Below are 27,437 nucleotides of genomic sequence, written 5' to 3' on the forward strand. Positions count from 1 at the left end.
GCGTGAGCGGCTCAGGGTGTGGAGAGGTGTGCGCCGCTTTCTACCCAGTCTGTCGCTTATTATTATTATTATTAAATTGCGTATAACAGGAAAAAAATAAAATTGTAGTACCTGCTTCCTGAACGTAGTACACATAATTATTTTAATTTAACTTGATCTCCGAAATGTTTTGGAGAATATGGAAACAAGTTGTCCACAGGATGAGCGTGGGTTTCCGCTGGAACCTTACAATGACGTGTCTGTGCCATGATAGGTAGATACTTGGATTATGTTTTAGGTATCTACTATAAGTAGGTCGTGGGTTTACTAGTGAAACCCAATAGGTCAAGATATTTTTTTCTTTGAAATAAGAACATTGTGAAATTTGCACATAGTTCGAATTTCAAAAACCAATTTGCTTGACTTATCGGGATTCACCACTAAACCCTCGAGGTATAGTTTTTGCAGGAAGAGAAAAGAGTAAAAGGGACATTTTTTAAGTTTCATAAATGATGGTAAACGAAGTCACTTTCATAGAACTAGTGTAGAAATAAAATCTTGGGATAAGGTGCTAAAGCGGATTCCAGGCTCTTTTATAATGTTGAAACACGAGACGTACCTATTTATCACGATATCATACATTTCATGCTATTTTACTAACAAGACTAATTGCTACCATGCCATTCTGAGACTAAGTTCATTTGCGATCTAGTTATTTTGCTATTAGGGCATTCTAAGATCTATACCTTCTACGAGATGGTCTTTTTACTAACAAGTAATTTTGATAGTAAACCGGTCTGATATTCAGACTTTATGCTTTGTGGACGTTTTACTAGAAAGTCATTACGAGACAAAGGCTTTTTGCAGATGGTTTTTGTCATAATAGGCTAGTTTCCTACTAGTCAAATCAGCTCCTTTTTACGAACTGACAAAACGACTTGCTAATATGGAATTACTATGAAATACTGAGGAGTGACGTCACGGTCAATTCATTTACTTATTCTTCTCTTTGACTTATTAAATAAAAATTATGTTTAAAAATAACTACTGTCCATATTTTTCTTCTAATTATGTGGTGCTTTATTTGTGCACTGCTTAAAATATTTTATTTTAAGTATAGGAAACTAGCCTTTTCTCTGATTCCTTATTTCGTGCATGGTATATTTTATTTTAGGTACAGGCAAAATTAAAAAAAATATTGTAATTTAAATACCTGTGCAGCCACCGCCTTTTCCAACTCAGCAACGGAACCGGAAGTGGGCGTGGCCTGCGCTTGCCTGCGCAGCAGCTAGTTGTTTCTTCAGCTCGAGTAGTTTGTTCACTTCCGGCGTCCATACCGCCTTGTCTTTGGTCGACGCTTTGAGCTTCCGGACTTTCTCACCCTGTAAAAAGTTTAGTTTTAGTTTGCCCGTGTGGTGACGGGTTAAGAATTTCACCACCCCCTTTCTTCCCGTGGGTGTCGTAGAAGGCGACTGTGGGATATGGGTTAAATTGTGGTGTAGGCGAGAGGCTGGCAACCTGTCACTGCAATGTCACAGTTTTCGTTTTCTTTCGACCCCTTATTTGCCAAGAGTGGCACTGAAACCTGAGTAGTTTCATGTGCTCTGCCTACCCCTTCATGGGACACAGGCGTGATTGTATGTATGTATGTAAAAGTTTAATATTACCAAAGACATATATAACTCCATATAGACAGATAAAGTCTAAGAAAAAAACGTACCTCAGTACATTAAGGAAAAGATACGGTGGCCTAGATGGCATTACACCTTTGGGGTACGCTCGGCTAGATGGCGCTAATATTAATATTTGACATTTTAACACATATCAAGGTAAGAATATGGGCCAAATTGTCAAAACTGAGGTTCAAAAGTTTTAAGCCTGTATCAAGAGATTAGTACACATTTTACTTCAGTAACTCTCTATAATACTCTATCCTCTTTGATATTACTTATTAAAGGTGCTTCAATTCTTATGGTAAGCGACAATAAAAATTTTTTTACAAGCTTTTATTCAACTTGCCTTGTTAGTATGTTAGTGTGCGTCAAAACGTAGATGCTAAATTTGACCCACTTCCCGGTTTCCGATTAAGTTGAAATTTTGACCACATAAAATTACGTGACAATGCAATATTATGGTATCATGGAGCTGATCTGATGATGGAGCAGAAAGGTGGTCATAGGAACTCTGTTATGAAACGTCGTATCCCCATCGAGTAAAGGGTTTTTAGAAACGTCTCGGAGAGCAGATAACTGTTGAAAGAAAGGTACAGTCGGCGATAACAGCTTGTGCCAAAAATATTTTTTTGGCAAAAAAACTTGTTAATTACGAACATCAATCCACTCAAAATAACTAAATAGTACAAATACCTGTTCGGCCACAGCTTTTTCTAATTCTGCCACACTCCCCACACCTGCACTTGTGATGTCTCCGTTTTGCTGAAAAAAAAAATTAGATTCTAAAATTAAATACTTATTAAATAAAAATTAATTATGTTTAAAAATAACTACTGTCCATATTTTCCTTCTAATTATTTTGGTGTTTTAAGTATAAGAAGGCGAATAAACTTTTTCTTGCCTGTTGCCATGGTTACGTTCCCCTGAGTCACGCTGGTTTTATGCAAAATTATGCTACTGAAATTTCATTATGCCAGTATGCATGTAGTCCATGTTTGTAGATGGCAAATTAAGGAAAGGGTTTGTTAACACCAGAAAAACGCATGTTTGCATAGTTTAAGTAGCGTAATTTTGCATAAAACAAGCGTGACTCAGGGGACCGTAACCATGGCAATAACAGGCAAGAAAAAGTTGATTCACCCGACAGTACCCTATGGCTTTACGAAATGAATTCATACCTTCTTTTCCCTATCGTCTTGTGTACCAGCGTACTTGGCCCTAACGGCTCAGCCACGACATTGGTCTAAGCGCGACAGCGGTGAGCGGCGGCCATACTTTGAAGCGAGACACAGCGATGGGACATTTCATTCTTTATCACCTCCAGTTCTATTTTGGTAAACAGTGGCTCTGGCTTGCCTATCAGGTATCTAATCAAGCTTTAATTCAACTTGCCACATTAGTTTGGGTCAAAATATAGAAACTAAGGGCCCATTTAGACGGCACGAGAACTCGCATACGAGTTTTATTACATTGCGGTATTTGATGACTGTGCTAATTTGTATGTAACCTCAACAGCCCGCAATGTAACTAAAATCGCATGCGAGTTCGCACGTCGTCTAAATCAGGCCTAAATTTGATCCACTTCCCGGTTTCCGATTCAGCTGAAATTTTGCACACATATGTAAATCACGTGACAATGCAATATTATGGTATTTGACGACCGCGGTCTGGCGCAGTCGGTAGTGACCCTGCCTGCTACGCTGCGGTCCCGGGTTCGAATCCCGGTAAGGGCATTTATTTGTGTGATGAGCACAGATATTTGTTCCTGAGTCATGGATGTTTTCTATGTATATAAGTATTTGTGTATTATATATATCGTTGTCTGAGTACCCACAACACAAGCCTTCTTGAGCTTACCGTGGGCCTCAGTCAATCTGTGTAAGAATGTCCTATAATATTTATTATAAATTTATTTATTTATTTAGTATGGGTCAAAATATAGAAACTAAATTTGATCTACTTCCGGGTTTCCGATTGAGCTGAAATTTTGCACACATATAAATCACGTGACAATGCAATATTATAGTATCATGGAGCTGATCTGATGATGGAGCAGAAAGGTCATAGGAACTCTGTTATGAAACGTCGTATCCCCATCGAGTAAGGGGTTTTTAGAAACGTCTCGGAGAGCAGTAGATGACTGTTGGAAAAAGGTACATACCTTCTTTTCCCTATCGTCTTGAGTGCCAGCGTACTTGGCTCTAAGTTTCTCGACCACCTCCGGTTCTATTTTGGTGAAGAGTGGCTCTGGCTTGCCTATCACGTGTCCCGTTGGCAGGTATTGGATGAACGATGGATTCCTGTAAAAAAAAAAACTTCATCCTCATATCTCTATGCGTATAACAAGTCTCATGGGAGCCTGGGATCCACTTTGACAACGAACCCCAATATTTGGCGTAAGCACTAGTTTTACAAAAGCGACTGCCATCTGACCTTTCAACCTGAAGGGTAACTAGGCCTTATTGGGATTAGTCCAGTTTCCTCACGATGTTTTCCTTCACCGAAAATCGACTGGCGAATATAAAATAAAATTTACGCACATAAGTACCTAAATACTCATTGATGCGAGCCGGGGTTCGAACCCGCGACCTCCGTAATTTAATACTTACGCAGAGTTGAGTCTCAATGTATGGTGTAGGGATGTCACGAATGTCGCATGTGTCACATTCGCGAATGCGAATGCGAATATTCAGAATGCGAATGTGCGAATGCGAATATCGCTGAATTTCATAAAAACCAAAATAAAAACCAAGCAATCACCAACAACCCGCTAGGTAAAAAATTTAAAATGCTTACTATTGGTCAAAATGCCGAGTACAAACTTCACGCCGTACGAATTTGAGCTATCTGCGCATGCGCGAGTCGACAGTCGACAAGTAGCAATTGGACCGGCCGGCGCGGGCGAGGAACAAGCTGCGACTTGCACACATTCGCATTCGCAAAACATTCGCATCGTTTGAAGCGAATGCGAATGTCAATGCAAATGTTTAAAAGAATGCGAATCATTCGCATATGCGAATGCAAATATTCGTAACATCCCTAGTATGGTGTCAGCAACACGCAGAGCAGTGCCACTAACTGGCAGCACATTGCTATGGCTGTCCATACTAATGTTATGTACATGGGAAAGTGTGTGTCTGTTCGTCTTTCAAGGCAAAACGGGGCGACGAATTGACGTGATTTTTTAAGTGGAGATAGTTGAAGGGATGGAGACAGTAGTTTTCGAAAAAAGGACGAGTGACATGTGTTACTTTTTGTCTCTAAAATATTTATAACGCGAATTTTCCCCGTTTTTTTCGCGCGCCCCTAAAATAGGGGGTGGAAGTTTGTATTAGGCATTCAGTAGTTTTCGAAAAAAGCTAGTACTATAATATTATAAATGGGAAAGTGTGTGCGTCTGTTTGTCCGTCTTGCACGGCAAAACGGAGCTACGGATTGACGTGATTTTTTAAGTGGAGATAGTTGAAGGGATGGAGAGTGACGTTGGATACTGTTTGTCTTTCTAGCCCCCCAGTTTCCTAAAATGGGGGGTGGAAGTTTATATGGAATATCGAATTTAACGCGAGCGAAGCTGCGGGCAATAGCTGGTATGTCTATATATCTATAAAATTAATACTTACGCAGAGTTGAGTCTGAGCGCGTCAGGAGCCACGTTTAGCTGCGCTCGCAACCTGCGGCCAGTGGCTGGCATGTATGGTGTCAGCAGCACGCAAAGTAACGCCACTAGTTGGCAGCACATTGCTATGGCGGTGGCACCGCGTACTCTGTAAAAAAAGTTTAATTACTGTTTCATCGAACTCTGCATTGACTTTGACGTGATGTAATAGTACACGTAATGCGTAAAAAAGGAAGTTCGAAATAGTGTTTTCGAGTTATTTCCTTTTCGCACGTGTATCGTAAGACGTTTTTCAGTACAGTACAGATGAGCCTCGTAAAAAAACGTCGTACGATACACGTGCGAAAAGGAAATTCGTAACTCGTGTCGATTTAAAACACTCCGTTCGGTCGTGTTTTAATTTATCGCCACTCGTTTCGAACTTCCTTTTTTACGCACTTGTATCGTAATGTACTATTATTTGCCCCGGAATTATTTTTTTGTCCCGGGTTCGAATCCCGGTAAGGGCATTTATTTGTGTGATGAGCACAGATATTTGTTCCTGAGTCATGGATGTTTTCTATGTATATAAGTATTTATATATTATATATATCGTTGTCTGAGTACCTGTAACACAAGCCTTCTTGAGCTTACCGTGGGACTCAGTCAATCTGTGTGGCAATGTCCTATAATATTTATTTCTTTATTTAACTACTGTCAAGTTCCCTATTAATCCATACCTGAAGATAGGCTATAAATTATCATAACACACATATTTAATTGTTGACTACGTGTTCAAAAAGGGACGAGTGCTTGTTAACCACCATATTATAGCTTACTTGTCATCATCGGTTCCTTTGAGCAGCACCCAAGGTTGCGATGACTGCATATGCTGGTTCCCCAGTTTGGATATGAGGTGGATGTGTTTTAGACAGGCCGTGTTTTTGTTTGCCACAACCTTTGCGTATGCTACTTGTCATACTTTAGCAAATTTAGCTTCGTTCATAAAATTTCCCCAGACTAGGCGTCCATATCTGTAGATGGGATGTACATACCCATAGTAAGAACTATTCTTGACTATGACATAAAGCGAACCATTTTCGAATGAGCAATACTTTGTTTTTATACATAGTTTCCCCAGACTAGCAGTCCATAACTGAAAATAGGATATTACGTATACCGGAGTATGTATTCTTTTTGACTACCTGTTTTAATAGTATATTGTGCAACAAGGGAGGTAAGAGGGATTTTGTCGACGAGTGTAATAACTCGCGACAGCCGCAGGCTGGGGAGAGTTATAGACACGAGTTTACAAAATCCTTACCTCCTGAGTTACACACAATATTTTTCATCACATTTGAGAGGAAAACACAGAGAAAAAAAATCATAAGGCAAAACCTTCAATGAATGGCGGTGTTGTACTGCCCGTTGCTAATGGCAACGCGATCAAGCGCAAATCGAGATGTCCGTCACATTTTCCTGCCAGATTGCAAAATATAACGATTTATCTACGTGAAATTTACAAAATAAATGTAAAATACACTGAAATAATTGTAAAACATAAATAAAATGCATTTTTCATACCGTATAATATTTTTTTTATTGCTGAATAGTAAAATTTTAGTTGTGTAAAAACATCCTTGGCCGATTGAAACATCCTTTGCCTGAGGTATTGTATGGATAGTATTCATTTTTAAAACTAAATCCATTATTCCCTTGGGAATAAAATGGTAAAATGGTACATTATACTTCAGTGATGATAGTGAGATATGAAATGAGACCTTTAAACAGCAAATGTGATGAAAACAGTTAATATGCTACACAACATATGTAGTATTATAGCTGTTTTACAGTTTATATGTAGCTTACTTGTCATCATCGGTTCCTTTGAGCAGCACCCAAGGTTGCGATGACTGCATATGCTGGTTCCCCAGTTTGGATATGAGGAGGACATGTTTTAAGGCTTCGCGGAGGCGACCCTTCTCCATATGTTGGACGTATGCTGTAACAAACACTCAAATGAGCATTTCTTTTTTTTTCGCCACTTTCATGTGGACCATGGGCTGAAATGTCTCCACCCACCAACAGAAATGAAACATGTCTCATTTAATAGATCTTAGCAACCTGATGATTTTTTACTATGACGAGGATCGCCATATGTATGGGGTTTGGGGAAAACCGTGTTTTATTTTTACATATTTTTTGCTCATTTCATTGAAAGTTTTTGTTTTTTTATTATACTAGTTGATTGATAAACAAGCATGCGGGGCTGCGTGATGGTAAACAGTCACCGCAGCCTATAGACGGATGTAACAACTCATGGTTATCACGTACGCGTTACCGACCATGTGACGTAAAGATCTTATGCCACAATATCCAGTAATTGCACTGCCATGTCTCACCCTTCAAACCGGAACACCGCCGCAATATGTAAAAACAAAACACGGTTTTCCAGGAAAACCCCATACATAGGGCGATTCTCGTCATACTAAAAAACCGGCCAAGAGCGTGTCGGGCCACGCTCAGTGTAGGGTTCCGTAGTTTTCCGTATTTTTCTCAAAAACTACTGAACCTATCAAGTTCAAAACAATTTTTCTAGAAAGTTTTTATAAAGATCTACTATTGTGATTTTTTTCATATTTTTTGAACATAGGGTTCAAAAGTTAGAGGGGGGGGGACGCACTTTTTTTTCCTTTAGAAGCGAATATTTCCGAAAATATTAATATTATCAAAAAACGATCTTAGTAAACCCTTCTTCATTTTTAAATACCTATCCAACAATATATCACACGTTGGGGTCGGAATGAAAAAAATATCCACCCCTACTTTACATGTAGGGGGGGGGTACCCTAATAAAAAATTTTTTTCCATTTTTTATTTTTGCACTTTGTTGGCGTGATTGATATACATATTGGTACCAAATTTCAGCTGTCTAGTGCTTACGGTTACTGAGATTATCCGCGGACGGACGGACGGACAGACAGACATGGCGAAACTATAAGGGTTCCTAGTTGACTACGGAACCCTAAAAATCATCAGTTTGCCAAGATCTATTAAATGAAACATGTTTCATTTCTGTTGGTGGGTGGGGACAGTGCCCATACAAATTTTCCCATGGTCCTTTGATATTTTTGAAAAAATTATGCTACTTCTACTCATAATCACTAGCTTTTGTCAATCCCAGTAGTTAAAATAATTGTCCCATACGTTTTTTTCTTATTTTGTTACCATTTTCCGTACAAGTTGTGTTGAAGGAGCTGTCTGTCTGTCCATCTGTCCGTCCGTCCGTCTGTCAGTTTGTGCGTATGTCTGTCTATACATACCAACTAGCTCCCTGTTAACAAGGGCCATGAGTTCGAAGTCTGAGTGTGTGGCGCGTAGCTCTGGAATTTTCCCTTTGAAGGAGTTCGAGCAGAAACTCAGCGATCGATGGCAGAAGTTGCCCAGGTTGTTTAGCAGTTCAGAGTTGTTTCTGTGGGCAAACAAAATTATTAGTTAGAATAGAATGGAAAAAACATTTACATTTACAGTCAAGTTCCATACTGAGCAAGGATGTCAGTTAGCTGAAACCACAAGCAGTCAAACCTACAGTACCGGTCGAAAATTTAAGTTCACTCCTTGTTTTCAGTACAATTGACTGCTTTAGAGAGATAGTTTTTTGTAGTTCAGACGTCAAAATTTGTTTCGTAAACAATTTATATTTTTTTAACATCTGTTTCCCTCAAATCTTATAGGCTAAATAATTATTTGGCCTATATTATCTGGCTAAAACTGTGTTTCGTGTAAAGATGTGTCTCAATTAGTGGCAAAGGCAAGGCCATAAATATAACTAGCATTTTGCCGTCATGTTTATTAGATTTTAGTGAAAGAAAGGTACGTGAATTGTGTCTAACTAGTAAAACAAATCTCCACAAAACAATAAATATAAGTTGAAAACATTTGTTCTTGGGTCATGGATTTTTTCTATGTATGTATTTATCTATATAAGTAATTATATCATCGCCTAACACCCATAGTACAAGCTTTGCTTAGTTTGGGGTTAGGTTGACGTGTGTAAGGTGTCCCCAATATTTATTTATTATTTATTACCTACTAGCTTCTGCCCGTGGCTTCGCTCGCGTTAGAAAGAGACAAAAAGTAGCCTATGTCACTCTCCATCCCTTCAACTATCTCCACTTAAAAAATCTCGTCAATTCGTAGCTCCGTTTTGCTGTGAAAGACGGACAAACAAACAGACACACACACTTTCCCATTTATAATATTAGTATGGATATATTAATGGTCAATTACCTTGTGCCTAGTTCAACCCAGCTGAAGCTAGAATCTGAGCTTTCTGGTCGAACGCTGGCCAGATAGAATCTCCATACGTCAGACGGGATGCCTGTGTCCTGTACAAAAGAAATAAAAATGAAAAAAGTTATTTGTTTTACAAGGGGGCAAAGTAGTTGTTTAACCGCACGTGCCAATATTGATACCTGAGCAAGCGAAAGATTCCAATATTGAACGGCGAGCGTAGCGAGTGGTTCAAAAAGTGCAATAGTGATCGTTGCGAGGGTATCAAGGCACGAAGGTTAAACAAACTTTGCCACCGAGTGAAACACAAAATTTTTCACCACACCAAGACTATGAAAATATGAACTGTAAAACATCAAAATAAATAAAAAAAATCAATTTATTTAACGTTTATGATTCAAATTCATCATTTATACGTGAATTCCAACACCCAGCTTGATTTACTTTGCACTCTTGTGGATAAAATGCAATTTTGCTATCTGTTTTCGAATAGCAAAGAAAGCCTTTATCAGTTGGTGTGGTGAAAAAGTATTTATTGACTCCACCACAAAGTATACATGTACAATAATTTTCTTATAAGTAATGGATAGGTACAATAATTGCAAAACTTGTGCGGTGGAGACTGGTACCCAAACTAGGTTGAACCTGTGTGTCAGATGTGTATAGCAACGCAGATTACAGTGCAGTCACTTTTGTTATACATATACACGGTGTTTCCGGTATCACTCAAAACCTCAGACACCCCAACTGATTTTTATTTTTTTAAACACATCTAGAGTATTCATCTTTTAATCTGATCGTTACTTTTTTTTTAATTGAATTTTTAATTTTCTGTACAGCTCTACTTGACTTTTAGCTCTACACTCAATAAAATAATTGCTAACTACCATCATAAACCATAAGACTATTTATTTGTGTACGTTACTGCAACGACATAAGGTTTACCAATAGACAGCTAAGATGTCACTGTAAAACACTTTAAAGCTTTCTCACAGTAAACTTCAAATTGGACAGGTAACCGCAGTAAGCAAATAAACTCAATATTCAAAATGACAAGGTTGTAATTAGGTACGAGTTCAATTTGTTATGACTTATGATAAACATTAAGATTAAATTGACAAACAACGTCAAACTAGTAGCGGAAAAAATAATCGTCCAAGTAACCGGCCAGTATTAATACCCCTAAATACTGAAAAAAGGTAAACAACCTCTAGCAATGCGATATACACAATGTTGTATTACGAGTACAATAGAATGGGCACGTAAAAAATAACTAATAACCCTAATTTAAATAAAAATATTACCCCCATCAAGATATAGCTCAATCGATTCTACTCTCGATTCTGAACAAAGTGTTTTCAGGTTTTTAGTGTTAAGTGAAACACGGTGTATTATTGAAATGAAGTTTTAAAATAGGTAAGTAAATAACATTGTCGTAGTCGATGACCGGTCTGGCTCAGTCAGTAGTGACCCTGCCTGCTAAGCCGCGGTCCTGGGTTCGAATCCCGGTTAGGACATTTATTGTGTAAAGAGCACAGATATTAATGTTTCTGAAGTCATGGATGTTTTCTATGTATGTATGTATTTAACTATTTAAGTATGTATATCGTCGCTTAGCACCCATAGTACAAGCTTTGCGTAGTTTGGGGCTAAGTTGTTCTGTGTAAGGTGTCCCCAATAATTATTTATTAATTATTTATTTGTAATAATAAAACTACATTTTAACTTATAACTATTTATCTAATCTAATGCAAGTATAAATGCGTGTGTTTGTGTGTGTTTATATTTCACCTTACAGGTCTCTAAACCAAAAACCAAACTATTATATTAAACAATCGAGATCAATAAGAAAAATCCCTATTCCGATGATATACTAATTCTGGTAAACTCATTTACCACTGTATACTCCATTTCAAATACGGAGGCCCGATAGCACTGACGGTCATCAAATTACAAATCATTTATTCAGCAAATAGGCCACAGGGGCACTTTTACACGTCAATATACAAGTTGAACTGCAATTACAATTGATAATACTAATTCTAAGTTCTAACTAAAGTATTACGCTACTACAATGATTAGAGATGTATAAGGTCTCTAAACGTCGATATTCAAGTAAAAACTACATATAATAATATAGAAAAGTACAAATACAAAAAAAAGTCTAAAATTACTTTAGAGATGCAAATGACTCTAAACGTCACAACTAAAGATAACATGTATACTTAATCTAATTATCCTTAGAGATGTATAGGGTCTCCAAGAGTTAAAATCGTATAGGTAATCAAAATATTAACTAAAAGAAAAGAAACAAACGAGAACCGAACAAAGTGTCCTCATGGAATATAAATCAGAATGAATGTTACTTATTAGGTATAATAACCCTGTAAGCTTAAACAGACCGGTCTTCACAGACATAGGAGTTAACAATAGGATTAGTACTTAAAAACAAAAGATTTCAGTTTCGCTTTAGTTGTATGGTATGCATCGACGCGCGCTGGTTACAAGTGCCGTTAACAACAAATTTAAGATTGTTATACAAGGTGCTCGCGAGGAACCCATATAACTTTAACGGCATATTCTTGGTCACATTTTAAGACAAAATGTCATATAAACTTTTCTAGATTTCGTCTAGTTTCAGAGTTATTGCCAATTTAAAAAAAACATTTCCGTATTGTTACTCAGCAGAAAAGGTTTCTTAACGGCGCTGATGCGCAATTGTGGAGCATAGTCTCACAGTAGTCATTGATAGATGTCAAAATGTGACAAGAAAAACTTCCAAATAATTTGGTTTTTCGAAAAATAAATGAAGGAACTCATTTTAATTGCCAACTTTATGGATAAAAAATATTTTTTATGTGAAAATACGTCCTAAAAAGTAAAAAAAATAATCTTTTTTTGCGAAAAATTTTAAAATTCATATAACATTTTTTCTTTCTTTTGGCCTCAGAAACGCGTGGTTCAAGTTATGCGGGTTCCTCGCGAGCACCTTGTATATGTATAAATGTAGGGTAGAGTTAATCTACATGCGCGCCCTCTGGCGCCGACTTGTTCTTGTAACGTTTCGTCAGTCCGGAAATAAACCTGTGTCTGAACGCCTGTTTTTCTGTTGGCTTCACTCCAGAACTATCCCGCATCATTCCATACCAAGTATATACTACATACATAGATTTAGAATTATTAAACTAGATTGTGGAATCACATTTTATGCCATACTAAATTGAACCTTATCACTGAAACAGAAAGGTGATCGTATCAGACTAGCGAAAACGGTCCACATGAGAGGGCATTGTTTGGGCTGGTGTCCCTCTCGCACGTGTTGCCAGTGTTAATGAGGTAACCATAGTAGTAGTATTTTTATCTGTATATTACCTGACTTTATAACTTTTTATATTATTTTAGGGTTATATTCAAACTAGGGTTTCGATATATTTCAAAGAATTGGAAAATGATTATAATGTAATTATTTTGATGCCAATAAATCAAAGATTTGTATAATTAAAAAATATGTTCAAATGGGTATTAGTAGATTTGGTAGTAACTTTGAAAATTGACTGGTATCCCCAATGTATGACAGTGATGACGTCACTGAATAATGTTGACATTGTCAGAAAGTGCGAGAGGGACACTAGCCCAAACAATGACCTCTCATGTGGACACACTTTTTGATCTAACTACTCATTCTAGTTTAACTGTAATTCTGTGACTACATATCTATCAAAGATAACAAAAGGCAAACACAATAAGCCCTTTTGTTAAGTAGGTACTATCGGGCCTTCGTACTTGGAATGGAGTATACCTTATTATGTTGGTACGACAACACAGCTGACTCAACAGGTTGGAATATTCCTGCAGAAAAAAACACTTCTAGTTTTTAATTGATATACACCGTGTTTTTTTTGTTTTCCCTTAAATTCGACACGTAGCTTTAGGTTCATTATCAGGAACAACCCTGTATATCACTTTTAGTTAAACAATTTTTTTTCATCATTTTCATAAATTAATTTATTAGTGTGAGAGACCCTTAATAACATTGAAGTTAGTGTCAAGTGATTGACGGCACATGTCAAAACAAATAACATTAGGAATTGGTAAAGGTGTCACAACGTGTTCAGTAATTATTTTAATTTTTTTAATAACTCGATAACCGTAAGAGTTAAGACGCTAGTTTCTTAGATAAATTAATTGTATTTGATCTAAAGAAACTTCCTTTAAAGTTAACGGAATTCAATAAAAACTGGGTGTGTGTAAATACAGCAAAGAAAATCTCAATTGTTATTACTTTTTTTTTAAATGTATCATTTCATTTTAGATAGCTATACATTTTAATTACCTGAGCATCAGTTCCGAAAACGCCCACTCCTCTTGACTTAGAGAATTTGCCTTCCTCGTAGTTTAGATATTCTGAAAGAATAGATACCTATTTTTTAAGAAAATATTTATATAATTTATTTGATTAAGGTTTACTCAATTATTTTACTAAAATAGAGAATTTTCGTAACATTTTGGACTATCGTGACTAAAATCATTTTCAAACAAGAGGTCAATATTGTCTGCGAAGTTCCAAAAAACTCATTGGTACGAGCGGGGTTTCGAACCCGCGACCTCCGGATTGAAAGTCACATGCTTTTACCGCTAGGCCAGTTCTTTTTTTGGCCACCAGCGCTTTTTTTAACTATTCATGATATCCATACTAATATTATAAATGGGAAAGTGTGTGTGTCTGTTTGTTTGTCCGTCTTTCACGGTAAGACGGAGCGACGAATCGACGTGATTTTTTAGGTGGAGATAGTTGAAGGGATGGAGAGTGACATAGGCTACTTTTTATCTCATTCTAATGCGGGCGAAGCCGCGGGAAATAGCTAGTATTACATAAAACACTTAACCGTTTCAAAATTTACAAATACGAAGGCCCGATAGTATTTAAAACAGCCGACCGTGTCAAGTTCTATCGGGCCTATTAGCAAAGACATATGTAACTCCGTATATGTAGACGGATAAGGTCTAAGAAAAAAACGTACCTCAAAGCCATAGAGAAAAAGGTACGGTGGCCAAGATGGCGTTACACCTTTAGGAAACGCTCGGCTAGATGGCGCTAGTAAAAATATTTGACATTTTAACACATATCAAGCTATTATCAAGCTAAGAATATGGGCCAAATTGTCAAAACTGAGGTTCTAAAAGTTTTAAGCCTGTGACGAGAGATGGTAGTCTATGCACTGTGATTACACATTTTCCTTTGACAGTAACTCTCTATAATACTCGATCCTCTATGCTATTAGAAATGAAGTATACCTGTAGCGAAGATGTGGTCAACAAGCACATGGCCTTGGTTAGCGGCTATAATCGCTGTCGGGAACATTATAGCGTGGAACGGAACGTTGTCTTTAGCCATAAATTGGTACAACTTCACCTGAAATACAAATTAAATCATCATTAAATAATCGATGATATATCTATACGCATTATTAAGAAAGACTCCACGTCTGTCTGTCTGTTTGTTCGCGATAAACTCAAAAACTACTGCACGGATTTCACCTCTTGAAATTAGTGATTCTTGGGAATATTGAAGAGAATTTATATATACAATTTCCCAAGGTTCAGTGTGATTAACTTAGTTAACCTACAACGATATTTGCTAAAGAAATCGGAAACCTTAAGCTGCCTAAGGTTTATATACGCTTTAATCAAACAAAATGTACGATGAAATTCCCGGCATTTGCCACTGCTCGTGGGAGGCTGGGGTCCACTTTGACAACCAATTCCAAGATTTGGCGTAGGCACTAGTTTTTACGAAAGCGACTGCCATCTGACCTTCCAACCCGAAGGGTAACTAGGCCTTATTGGAATTAGTCCGGTTTCCTCACGATGTTTTCCTTCACCGAAAAGCGACTGGCAAATATCAAATTACATTTCGCACATAAGTTCCGAAAACAGCAGTTCTCGAAAAGTTTGTACAAAAATTAAGGAAAAAGTTAGATTTGTTTTTATTATTCCTTTTTTGTTACCAAAATTTCTTTCATGAATTGAGATTTTAGTAAGTTTTATTTGGTCATTAAGGTTCTCTAGTATTTATATTTCCTTAATTACAACAATGACCCTGTATATATCCTACGAAAGTCGACTTATATCACTAAATGTTGGTAACAAAATAGGATCAATTAAAATTTGCTGACGTGGCTATGTACAAAGTATTCGGGAACTGCTCAAAAACTCATTGGTGCGAACCGGGGTTCGAACCCGCGACCAGGGCTCGGATACCGGTTAAAATTTCAAACCGTTATCATGTACTTTCGGCATAACCTTTAAATTTCATTTCCGCTCGAAAAACCGCTATTTTTAAACCGGTTTTTAGGGGAACACTTTCATAAAGGTTTCGTTCGATTAACCGGTTTAGAACAAAATAAACCAGTTTATTCCACGGCGTGATAGGTAATTAAGACTGTTCTAATAACCAAACAAAAAAAGTCGCTGCGTGAACGTAGGTATTTAAGAAAGAAGAGAAGAAGGTCTGGAAGAGATCGCTCTTTAGCGATAAGGCCGCCTGTTGTTTACCTCTGTAATAAAATTTATTGTAATGTGCGTGTTCCTATGTACATTTCTGAGGTTGTGCAATAAAGTGGATTGTATTTGTATTTACGCGGTGCCGATGCGTCTCGCCGCTCGTCAAATAAACCGGTTTATTTCGGTTAAAATAAAGTTCTCATAACGTTTGCGTTCTTTAGAAAGTTCGGAGTAAAATCGAAATAAACCGGTTTTAACCGGTAAAAAATAAACCGGCTCCGAGCATTGCCCACGACCTCCGGAACGAAAGTCGCACGTACTTAATAAATAAATATTATTGGACATTCTTACACAGATTGACTGAGGCCCACGGTAAGCTCAAGAAGGCTTGTGTTGTGGGTACTCAGGCAACAATATACATAATATATAAATACTTATATACATAGAAAACATCCATGACTCAGGAACAAATATCTGTGCTCATCACACTAATAAATGCCCTTACCGGGATTCGAACCCGGGACCTCAGCGTAGCAGGCAGGGTCACTACCGACTGCGCCAGACCGGTCTTGCCGCTAGGCTACCAGCGCTTCCTAAAAACATAACTTGATTGAAATCCTTACATGTATATCTTTGTCTGGCTTCCACCATTTCTCGTAGTCTTTAGTAAGACATTGCGTTATACTCCAGTACCCGACCGGGGCATCGAACCACACGTAGAAAACCTGTAACAATAGTACATTACATCAGAGGCCGGGAAAATGAGGATTTCCGACCAAGTGGGTATATACCGGATAGGGATACGAGGCCGGGAATCCGTTTTCACGCCGAGGCATGTATAGTGCTTTTCTCAAACATACAATGAAATAAATAAAAAATGCTCTAAAGGACAATATTTTATAAAAAAAAGTTACTTTGCAGGCCTAGGCCTAAAAAATAATATGAAATCCCTTTACAGTCCTCTCGAGTTGTTGCGCCCATAAAGCGATACTTCCCAGCCCATTTTAAGGAACGTAAAGACAATATTTCATTGCATGTTTGAGAAAAAGCAATTTTTCAGTACAGATGGTGTTTTTTTTACGCACTAGTGCGAGAAGTGGTTCATTATATGTCAGGTCGAAACTTCGGAGGTCCATATTATCTGTACTGAAAAACGTCGTTTGATACACGTGCGAAAAGGAAATTCGTAACTCGTGTCGATTTAAAACACTCCCTTCGGTCGTGTTTTAATTTATCGCCACTCGTTTCGAACTTCCTCTTTTTCGCACTTGTATTGAAATGTACTATTTTTAACCCCCGAGCCCCCGCGAAAAATCGACGGGGTGTTATAAGTTTGACGTGTCTGTTGTCTGTTTGTCTGTCTGTCTTGTCTGTCTGTCTGTGTGTGTGCGTGTGTGTGTGTGTGTGTCTGTCTTTCACACAAAATCACGTTTGTTATTGTCTTGTTGTGACAAACCTGTCTTTTAGTTAGTGTAACCACCGCTGGCGCTAGTTGCAACTAGCAATTGCCACTTTAATGTACACCCATAATATGGTTCGACCAAACGTTAAAACGCGGCGTGCGCGATCTGGTGTACGACTCTTTTTCTTTTTAATTAATTTGGTTTTTTTCTGTTTATAATTATTATTTTATTCTATGTGTCCATCACAGTCTGTTGTTATTTTTCTTGTAACGTTTTCACTTTCTGAACTGTTTGACCACGTTCTTGTATGTGTTTTGTATTTCTTCTGTCTGTTACCCTCCGTGAATCTTTCTCACTTGATGGTCTCATCGGAAGATCAGCGCTGGAAGTCACCAGCAACACGCTGAGATGAGGCCATTTCGTGGCACTTCATTCCTTTCTGTCTTGTTGTTATTATGTGTATTTTGTCTTACCTGTGTTCACGAATAAACGTTTATTCTATTCTATTCTATTCTGTCTGTGTGTGACTGTCTGTGGCATCGTAGCTCCCGAACGGATGAACCGATTTAGATTTAGTTTTTTTTTGTTTGAAAGCTGATTTTTTAATTACATGTGCTGAAAAGCTCCTTACCTTATTAGTGTACCCCTCTAAGGGGACAGGTACGCCCCACTTGAGGTCCCGGGTGACAGCGCGCGCCCGCAGCGGCTCCCGCAGCCACGAACGGGCAACCGCACGGGCGGACGGGGACCAGCCCTGTTCCACTTTGCTCCACCATGAACGGAGGGCTGGCTCCAACTGGAATTAAATGGTTTTATTAGACCGGACAATACGATTTCGTTTTGTCAATACAATATTGACAAAACGAAAATTTTAACTAAAAAACTCCCGTGAGACTCATAACTAACTAACTATTGTGGCTCAGTGATCCAAAGTGAATCTTGGCCTCCGAAACGAGAGATCGCCACCTGTCCCGATCCTGCGCAGCCTCTTGCCAGTCTCTGACTTGAAGCCGACGCAGATCCTCCACCACACTGTCCTCCCAGCGGTACCTGGGTCGACCCGCCGGGCGGCCACCAGCCGGTCGACCCAAGAACGCTCTCTTGACAGCCCGATCGTCTCCCATTCTGAGTAAGTAACCGAACCAGCGAAGTCTGTGGGCTTTCGTTTCGCCGATGATATTTGGTTCGGCCACTAACTCCTCGATCTCAGCATTTTTCCGGACCCTCCAGGTGCCATCGTCTCTCTGAATAGGTCCCAGGATCTTGCGAAAAATCTTTCTCTCCGCTACCACATGACTCATACATATTTAAAAATATTTTAAGCGGGTTACTCACGTATTAAGTCGATATAGCGTTCGACATGTTTCGGTCCAATTTCGAGGACCTTTCTCAAGAGTAGCGACCCCGCCTTTACATGTCGAGAGCGCGACGCATACTGCGGGCGCTTGCTCGGTGCGCGCGGCTGCTGAGGACAGGCATGTCGAAGGCAAACATGTCGAACGCTATATCGACTTAATACGTGAGTAACCCGCTTAAAATATTTTTAAATATAAAACGAAAATTTTCATAAAGAGGGGGAAAAAATACCCTTTTTTGAAGGGTACCGTCATATCATATTTGACGACCGATCTGGCTCAGTCGGTAGTGACCCTGCCTGCTAAGCCGCGGTCCTGGGTTCGAATCCCGGTAATACCGTGGGCCTCAGTCAATCTGTGTAAGAATGTCCTTTATAATATTTATTTATTATTTATCTTATCACTTATGCCGGTATGTACATACTAGCTAAACTTTGCAGAGTAACTTTTGAGGTCATAATTAGAGATGCACCGAATATTCGGTTACTATTCGGTATCCGGCCTATTCGGCCCTTATTTTAATATTCGGCCGGATACCGGATAGTGACGTACTATCCGGCCGGATACCGGATGTGCTATTTTTGATTGAATGATTTTAGAGTAAACAAATTAAATGTAAAAAAAAAACAGTTACGGTTATAATACTTATAATCATAGCCCTTTATTATAAAAAAAAAATAAACATTTAAACAAAAAGGGACTCCGCGCGAAGGTCACTACGAAACAAGTCAAAACCTGCACGACGCGCCCGCTTCCTGCTTAAATTGTAGGTAAAATTCTGCTGGCCGAATATTCGGCCGATGGTTAGCCGAATATTCGGTATCCGGTATCCGGCCAAACAACTATTCGTTGCATCTCTAGTCATAATGGACCACTTTTACTATGGGACTAATGAAATCGCTAAAAAAAATGGTTGTTCCATAGAAATGTGCGGTAGCACGACAGTCGACATATATGAAACAGCCATATTTTTTTTGCGATTTACGCATCGGTCCCATATTAAAAGTTGTTCATTATGACCTCAAAAGTCACTATGCAAAGTTTGGCTTTTTTTATTTCACTAAGTCTCACCTGTCCCAGCTCTATAAAGAGTTGTTCACTCGGCCGTATAGCGGGCGACTGTCCGCATATTTTGCAGCGCGGATTGATCAACTCTATGGCGTTGACTATAGCTGTCTCACTCTAACTATACGTCTGTCTCACCTGTCCTAATTCTATGAACACCTCTCGCCTTCGTGTAAGCTGTCTCACTCTAACTATACGTCTGTCTCACCTGTCCCAATTCTATGAACAACTGCTCACTCGGCCGTATAACGGGCGACTGTCCGCATATTTTGCAGCGCGGCTTGATCAACTCTATGGCGTTGACTAGTTGTCCGCATTTGTCGCCTCTCGCGTCTTCGTATAAGCTAGCGGGCGACTGTCCGCATATTTTGCAGCGCGGCTTGATCAACTCTATGGCGTTGACTACAGCTGTCTCACTCTAACTATACGTCTGTCTCATCTGTCCTAGTTCTATGAACAACACCTCTCACCTTCGTATAAGCTGTCTCACTCCAACTATACGTCTGTCTCACCTGTCCTAATTCTATGAACAGCTGCTCACTCGGCCGTATAACGGGCGACTGTCCGCATATTTTGCAGCGCGGCTTAGTCAACTCTATGGCGTTGACTATAGCTATCGCACTCTAACTATACATCTATCTCACCTGTCCTAATTCTATGAACATTTATTTATTAACAAAATTTTATTTGATATTTTATTTATTCTAAATATTCATAATGTAATGTGTTTGATTCAATTAATTGTAGTATCAATTTTTAATTTAATTTGGATTTTAATGTAATAATTTTTAATGTATTTCAACCATTTTCTTGTTAGTTGTTTGTCTTTTTTAATGTTTTCATGTTAATATACAGAAATTTAATGTAATTGGTATGTGTATACCCAATCTCAAAATTGTATTTTGTATGCCTATCGGCGAAGCATAGCGCTCTGACAGAATTTTGTACCAACATTGTTACCTATGTTTACAAACAAATAAATCGTTTAAGGTGGCTCGCCTAGGTTACCCGAAGCTCAGGCTGCGTTAGATGGCGTTAATCTGCAAATTACCAGTCTTATTTTTTTTGTGGAGTCGTACAGGCATTTATATACTTTCAATTATGCTTCGCGAACATTTAATATTAAAATTGACGTATTACAACAGACATTCAACTTCTCATTGTAACGTTAATCCCCTTAATGTAGATAAATTTACTATTTTACACTATTTTTAAGTACCACTCACACATACAAACAGTGTTTTTGTATTCCTTCTAGTCGATAATTTCACGCGGCGACAGCTTGTTTAAATAGCCTTGCGGTAAATACGTGCCATCGCATGATTTGCATGGAAGTACTGGGTTCGAATCCAGGACTTTTTATCTTTTTTTTTTTTATACTACGTCGGTGGCAAACAAGCATATGGTCCGCCTGATGGAAAGCGGTCACCGTAACCTATGGACGCCTGCAACTCAAAGAGTGTCGCATGCGCGTTGCCGCCCCATTAGAAACTTGTACACTCCCCTTTGCTGCGTGTGCACAGCAAAAAGGGGTGTACAAGTTCAAAGGAGGGTTTGGGTTGCCGACGACTCAAAGGACAATAGACGGAACAAATTAGTTCCGTAAGTCCTCCCGTCGTCAGCACCCCGCACCCTCGTTGAGCTCTGGCAGCCTTACTCACCGGCAGGAACACAACACTATGAGACACTATTTTTTGTTTTATTATTATACATAAATGTATATGTACTCGTACAGTAGTTACTGAGCGTTTTCCACAAAAAAGATTAAAAACCTATTCTCTTACATGGTAATAATTTTTGGGTTCGTCGAACTCAGAATTTCTAACATAATTATCCTAATCTGATATTTTTAAAAATTCCAAAAAGTATAGATAAATTTTAGTTTCTAAACTACGATTCGAATGATTTTTTTTTCTAATTGTTTATTTTCGATGGAGCAAGGGTATTCAAATTTTGAAATCTTAAATTAGTAAATGAAAATGCAATAGTTAACTGAGTAACGTAATGCTTTAAAAACTCAAGTGGACTTTTTTTATCTAAGGAGTAATTTCGATAAAATATTATATTTAGCGAGGGTATTAAAAGTTGTGTTTTATATCTCAACTTAATAAATAGAAAATCAAAATGACAATAAAAAAATCAATATGTTCTCTAAGATAAAATTGATACCTTCGGCTCTCCATTCTTGCTCGGTCAATAAAAAATACAAATTTATGTCCAAAAAAATACAAAAAGTTTATAGAATCCTGGGAATCGAACGCACCTTCTTCACGGCGTGACAGACGACTGTTCACCAACGACGCCATTACATAACACGCTGTTACCGACGAAATTGGGCTATACATATATAATTATTTAAATATAAATAATAATGTCAAATCCATACTAATATTACAAATGGGAAAGGGTGTGTGTCTGTTTGTTTGTCCGTCTTTCACGGCAAAACCGGAGCGACGAATTGACGTGATTATTTAAGGGGATTTAGTTGAAGGGATGGAGAGTGACATAGGCTACTTTTTGTCTCTTTCTTACGCGAGCGAAACCACGGTCAAAAGCTAGTTTATTATAAATGGGAAAAGCTGGCTACTCTATAATCTGAAGTGGAAGAATTCGTTGTTTCACCAAAGATAATGTGTGTTTGTTTGTTTGTCCGTCTTTCACGGCCAAACGGAGCGACGGATTGACATGTTTTTTAAGTGGAGATAGTTGAAGGGATAGAGAGTGACATATGCTACTTTTGTCTCTTTCTAACGCAAGCGAAGCCGCGGGCAAAAGCTAGTACAGCACGGGTAGCATGGTCGCGCGATAGACGATAAAATATCAGGCCGTCCCTGTCGCACTATTAGTAAGTGCGATTATAGGGACGGCCAGATGTTTTATCATTTATCGCGTGACCATAATTGCCTGCCTGGACCAGATTATATTGATGATAATTTGATGATAATTTGATGATAATTATTATTTGCAACCATTTAGTTAATATTGTCTTCAGTTACCGCGATAGTTACTCATGAAATAAAAACTACGAAAACGGATTAAATCGCGTATAATTCATCCCGATGTTTCGAACACTTTTACAGCGTTCGTGGTCAACGGGTGACTGAGGAAAAATTACAATGTGCAAAAGCTACCCGTATTCTTGTATATAACCATTTAGTTGTTGAAAAAAAAACATTCACACAACAATAACATAGGTCAACCAGCTCAGTAAATGCAATACATTACTAATACTATGCCCACACTATGACCTATGTATAATGTATTATACCAGACGTGTAATATTTTATTTTATCAACAAAGGCATAATAAAGGATTGTATTGTATTTTTGTATGAAAATAAAAAATAAGCACCTTAAACACCTCTCGCCTTCGTGTAAGCTGTCTCACTCTAACTATACGTCTGTCTCACCTGTCCCAATTCTATGAACAACTGCTCACTCGGCCGTATAACGGGCGACTGTCCGCATATTTTGCACCGCGGCTTGATCAACTCTATGGCGTTGACTAGTTTTCCGCATTTGTCGCACTGGTCGCCTCTCGCGTCCTCGTATAAGCACCCGGGGTGGGGGCAGGTGCCTTCCACGAACCTGTAAAGAAGAATCAAGTATTAACCCTTAAATGCATGGTGATGTATATATGCATCATATATTTGATGGCCCGTGGCTCGATATGTAGCTATCCAAAATCACATTTATTGCTTAATTATTATTCATTATTATTTAACATACAATGAAATACATTAAATAATATAATGATTTACTATTTATTATTTAAGGATTAAGATGAAATGGCGGAAAAGTGTGAAAAAACAGGACGATGGCGATTTTTAGTATGTGATTTAGGCAGATTTTTTCGGAGTTAGTAATTAGTATATGTTTAAACATTTTATCATAAAGGTTTCACAAATAGTGTACCTTTTTAAAAGTAGTAATTAAAAAAAAAACTTACCAATTACGATATACTTATATAAATAAGATTTGGCCTATTTAACTTCTAACACTGATTTAGAATAAAAATCGATCTTAAATAATTTTTTTTATTATTTTTCCCAGGGTCAGAAAACCATTGTCTATCACATATATTAATATCTCGTTAAAAGAAAAATTCATGCATTTAAGGGTTAACCCGACGTTTTGGACAATGTCATGTCCGAAACGTCGGGTTAAATATAAACGTAAGTTTTACGCGACTAAATCCCGTTTTAATTTAATAATATGAGTGAAGATAGTGCTAGTTTAAATCAATATATCCATACTAATATTATAAATGCGAAAGTGTGTGTCTGTTTGTTTGTCCGTCTTTCACGGCAAAACGGAGCGATGAATTGACGTGATTTTTTAAGTGGAGATAGTTGAAGGGATGGAGAGTGACATAGGCTACTTTTTGTCTCTTTCTAACGCGAGCGAAGCCGCGGGCAAAAGCTAGTGATATATGGAAGATATTTCGATTAGTTACATTTGCCCCGTAGTTGTTATTACCCCGACTGACCTTATGAGTTGTATATATACAGAGTGTAACAAAAATGGTGGTGATCCGTTTAAGGGCGTACTCAGTATCGTATTCTTATCAGGAAAAAGTAGAAGAAAATTTTTTTTCCGCTAAAAAAATTTTCACTTTTGTATGAGCCGGGCCGCGCGAATCGGTCGAATCTCCATACAAAGATAAAAAAATTTTTTGCGAAAAAAAATTTTTATCCTACTTTTTCCTGATGAGAATACGATACTGAATACGCCCTTAAACGGATCACCACCATTTTGTTACACCCTGTATAAATAAATACCTGTCAGCTAAGAATTTGTCGCATTTCTCGCAGTGCAGCTGGTCGACTGTCTGTGAGCTGATGAACCCATTGTCCCTCACCTGACGGAACAGTGTCTGTACTAATCTGCAATTAAATATTGAAATAAATCAATGTTGGGGGACACCTTACACAGATCAACTTAGCCCCAAACCAAAGACCTATATAACTTCGTATAGATAGATAAAGTCTAAGAAAAAAACGTACCCCAAAACCATACAGAAAAAGGTACGGTGAGCTAGATGGCGATACACCTTTGGGGTACGCTCGGCTAGATGGCGCTAATATTAATATTTGACATTTTAAAACATATCAAGCTAAGAATATGGGCCAAATTGTCAAAACTGAGGTTCAAAAGTTTTAAGCCTGTGTCGAGAGATGGCAGTCTATGCACTGTGATTACACATTTTACTTTGACAATAACTCTCTTTAATACTCGATCCTCTTTGCCCCAAACTAAGCAAAGCTTGTACTGTGGGTGCTAAGCGACGATATACATACTTAAATAGATAAATACATCCATACTAATATTATGAATGGGAAAGTGTGTGTGTCTGTTTGTTTGTCCGTCTTTCACGGCAAAACGGAGCGACGAATTGACGTGATATTTAAAGTGGAGATAGTTGAAGGGATGGAGGTGACATAGGCTACTTTTTACCTCATAAAATGGGGGGTGGATTTTGTAACGCTAGTTTCTTAGAGAAATTAATTGTATTTGATCTAAAGAACCTTACCTTAAAGTTAACGGAATAAAAACAGGGTGTATATACCGTTTACTTACTGTGTGTGTTCCGGTGTAGTGGTACGACCGAAGTGGTCAAACCCGATGTCGAACCAGCGATACACTGAGTTGTGAATCTCGAAGTATTTGTCGCAGATCTGCTGTGGCGTTAGACCTTCTTGTAATGCCTGTAAAATGTTAAGAAAAAAGGTGTAAATTCAATTCAATTCAAAATATCTTTATTCATGTAGGCCTAGTTACAAGCTCTTATGAATAGTTCATTACATATATATTATGATCTTAATCTAACCTAATTATCAGAGCAATTTATTGTTGTAATTATTGTTCATAATAATATTGAGTCTATAATATACAATTTCATATAAAAATAATAGTTAAACAAAAAATATATAATTAGGTATATGTATACAGGGTGTAAACCTAATACGGGCGAACCTCTTAACGGTGGTGAGTATAGGACGTATAAAATGTAATTAGATAACTTTTACTTAAAATTGAGATATTTTTTTATCCATACAAATTAATTCGGCCCGCAACGTAATGCAAACACACTCCCGTTAAACGCTCGGTGACAGTTGTCATTGATTGTCATCGCAACCACGTTTACAGTACATTGCTGCTGAGATTATTTTCAAAAATTCATTATGGGGTGAAAATTAAGAGTAAATCAAAAACACCTCTTAATTAATGATTACAATATTGAATTATACGCCTGGTTTCATTTATCGCCCTTATTACGTTTACGCGCTGTATATAAAAATACATGTCTAGAATACACACAGGTCGAACGCGATTAATTAATTTTAATTAATCGCGTTCGACCTGTGTGTGACTTTAAATAGTGTACAAAGCGCGAGAACTTAAAGTGTTATATGGTGTAACCGAATGTTCGGTTTGGTAAGAGCTGAACCGAATGTTCGGCCGAATATTCGTATTCGGCAAAATCCATATTCGGGCCATCTCTAATTTTTACTCTTTTTGCTAGTCAGTACTTATTTATTTTTGGTATAACTATAAGGGAACTAAGTTAAAGTAAATCTTTGATAGTGTTGTACTCACTTTGGTCTCTGTGGCAGTTCCATACTCATCTGTACCGCATATGTGTATTGTATTGTAATCACACCCTCGACAATATCTGTTGACAATCAACTCAATTTTACTGTGGCCTTTTCCTTATAAAAAATAAAATTCAGATGTTAGGGGCTGTATTTTAATGCCAATCATAGCAAGAGGTAAATAAAATAAAAACCGGCCAAGAGCGTGTCAAGCCACGCTCAGTGTTTCCCGTGTTTTTCTCAAAAGCTACTCAACCTATCAAGTTCAAAACAATTTTCCTAGAAAGTCTTTATAAATTATAAACTGAAATAGATACCATATTTTACAATAAAAAGCGATCATAAGACCAGTTTTACTGGTCCAAGCACAGCGGATATCGTCTCGCTCCAGCTAACGCGAGCTGACGTGTTCGACCGCTACACCACCCAGCCAAATAGCACGACGGTACCGTGTTGTGTTCCTGCCGGTGAGTAAGAGCTCTGAAGGCGAGGGTGCGTCCTTTGACCAACTCTAAGGGCGAGAATTAGTTTGTTCCGTCTATATGAATCCTTTTGCAGGATTACGATATAGCGAGAGAGATGGTGCTGCCATCTATCGATGTACTTAACACATCAAATTATTTTATTAAATATTTTTAGATTTGGGTTTTTAAGTAGTAACACTGTTTGAGTTAGGCATCCATAGGTTACGGTGACCGCTTTCCATCAGGCGGACCGTATGCTTGTTTGCCACCGACGTAGTATAAAAAAAAAAATTAAAAAACCGGCCAAGAGCGTGTCGGGCCACGCTCAGTGTAGGGTTTCGTAGTTTCCCGTGTTTTTCTCAAAATACTCAACCTATCAAATAAAACATTTTTCTACATCGGAAGTCTTTATAAAGTTATACTTTTCAGATTTTTTTTCCATATTTTACAATACAACACATCATTCATAATGACAAGTTTTACTTAACCTCCATTCAACCCCCCAACTTCA

At 38.0% G+C, this 27,437-nt stretch overlaps 1 protein-coding gene across 1 annotated transcript in view; it reads right to left on the minus strand.

Moving 5' to 3' along the window:
- LOC125238648 (methionine--tRNA ligase, cytoplasmic) overlaps positions 1-27,437 on the minus strand; it is a 48,427-nt gene that overhangs the window by 7,502 nt on the left and 13,488 nt on the right. Inside the window, 16 exon segments of the mRNA XM_048146027.1 lie at positions 1,193-1,256; positions 1,258-1,361; positions 2,346-2,414; positions 3,814-3,952; positions 5,273-5,416; positions 7,117-7,249; positions 8,571-8,719; positions 9,538-9,635; positions 13,874-13,944; positions 14,836-14,953; positions 16,668-16,769; positions 18,079-18,243; positions 23,277-23,454; positions 24,648-24,752; positions 25,447-25,574; positions 26,467-26,542. Of these exon segments, the coding sequence (XP_048001984.1) occupies positions 1,193-1,256; positions 1,258-1,361; positions 2,346-2,414; positions 3,814-3,952; positions 5,273-5,416; positions 7,117-7,249; positions 8,571-8,719; positions 9,538-9,635; positions 13,874-13,944; positions 14,836-14,953; positions 16,668-16,769; positions 18,079-18,243; positions 23,277-23,454; positions 24,648-24,752; positions 25,447-25,574; positions 26,467-26,542 (1,843 nt within the window).

This window comes from Leguminivora glycinivorella, chromosome 24 (assembly GCF_023078275.1).
Source record: "Leguminivora glycinivorella isolate SPB_JAAS2020 chromosome 24, LegGlyc_1.1, whole genome shotgun sequence".
NCBI classification, from domain to species: domain Eukaryota; kingdom Metazoa; phylum Arthropoda; class Insecta; order Lepidoptera; family Tortricidae; genus Leguminivora; species Leguminivora glycinivorella.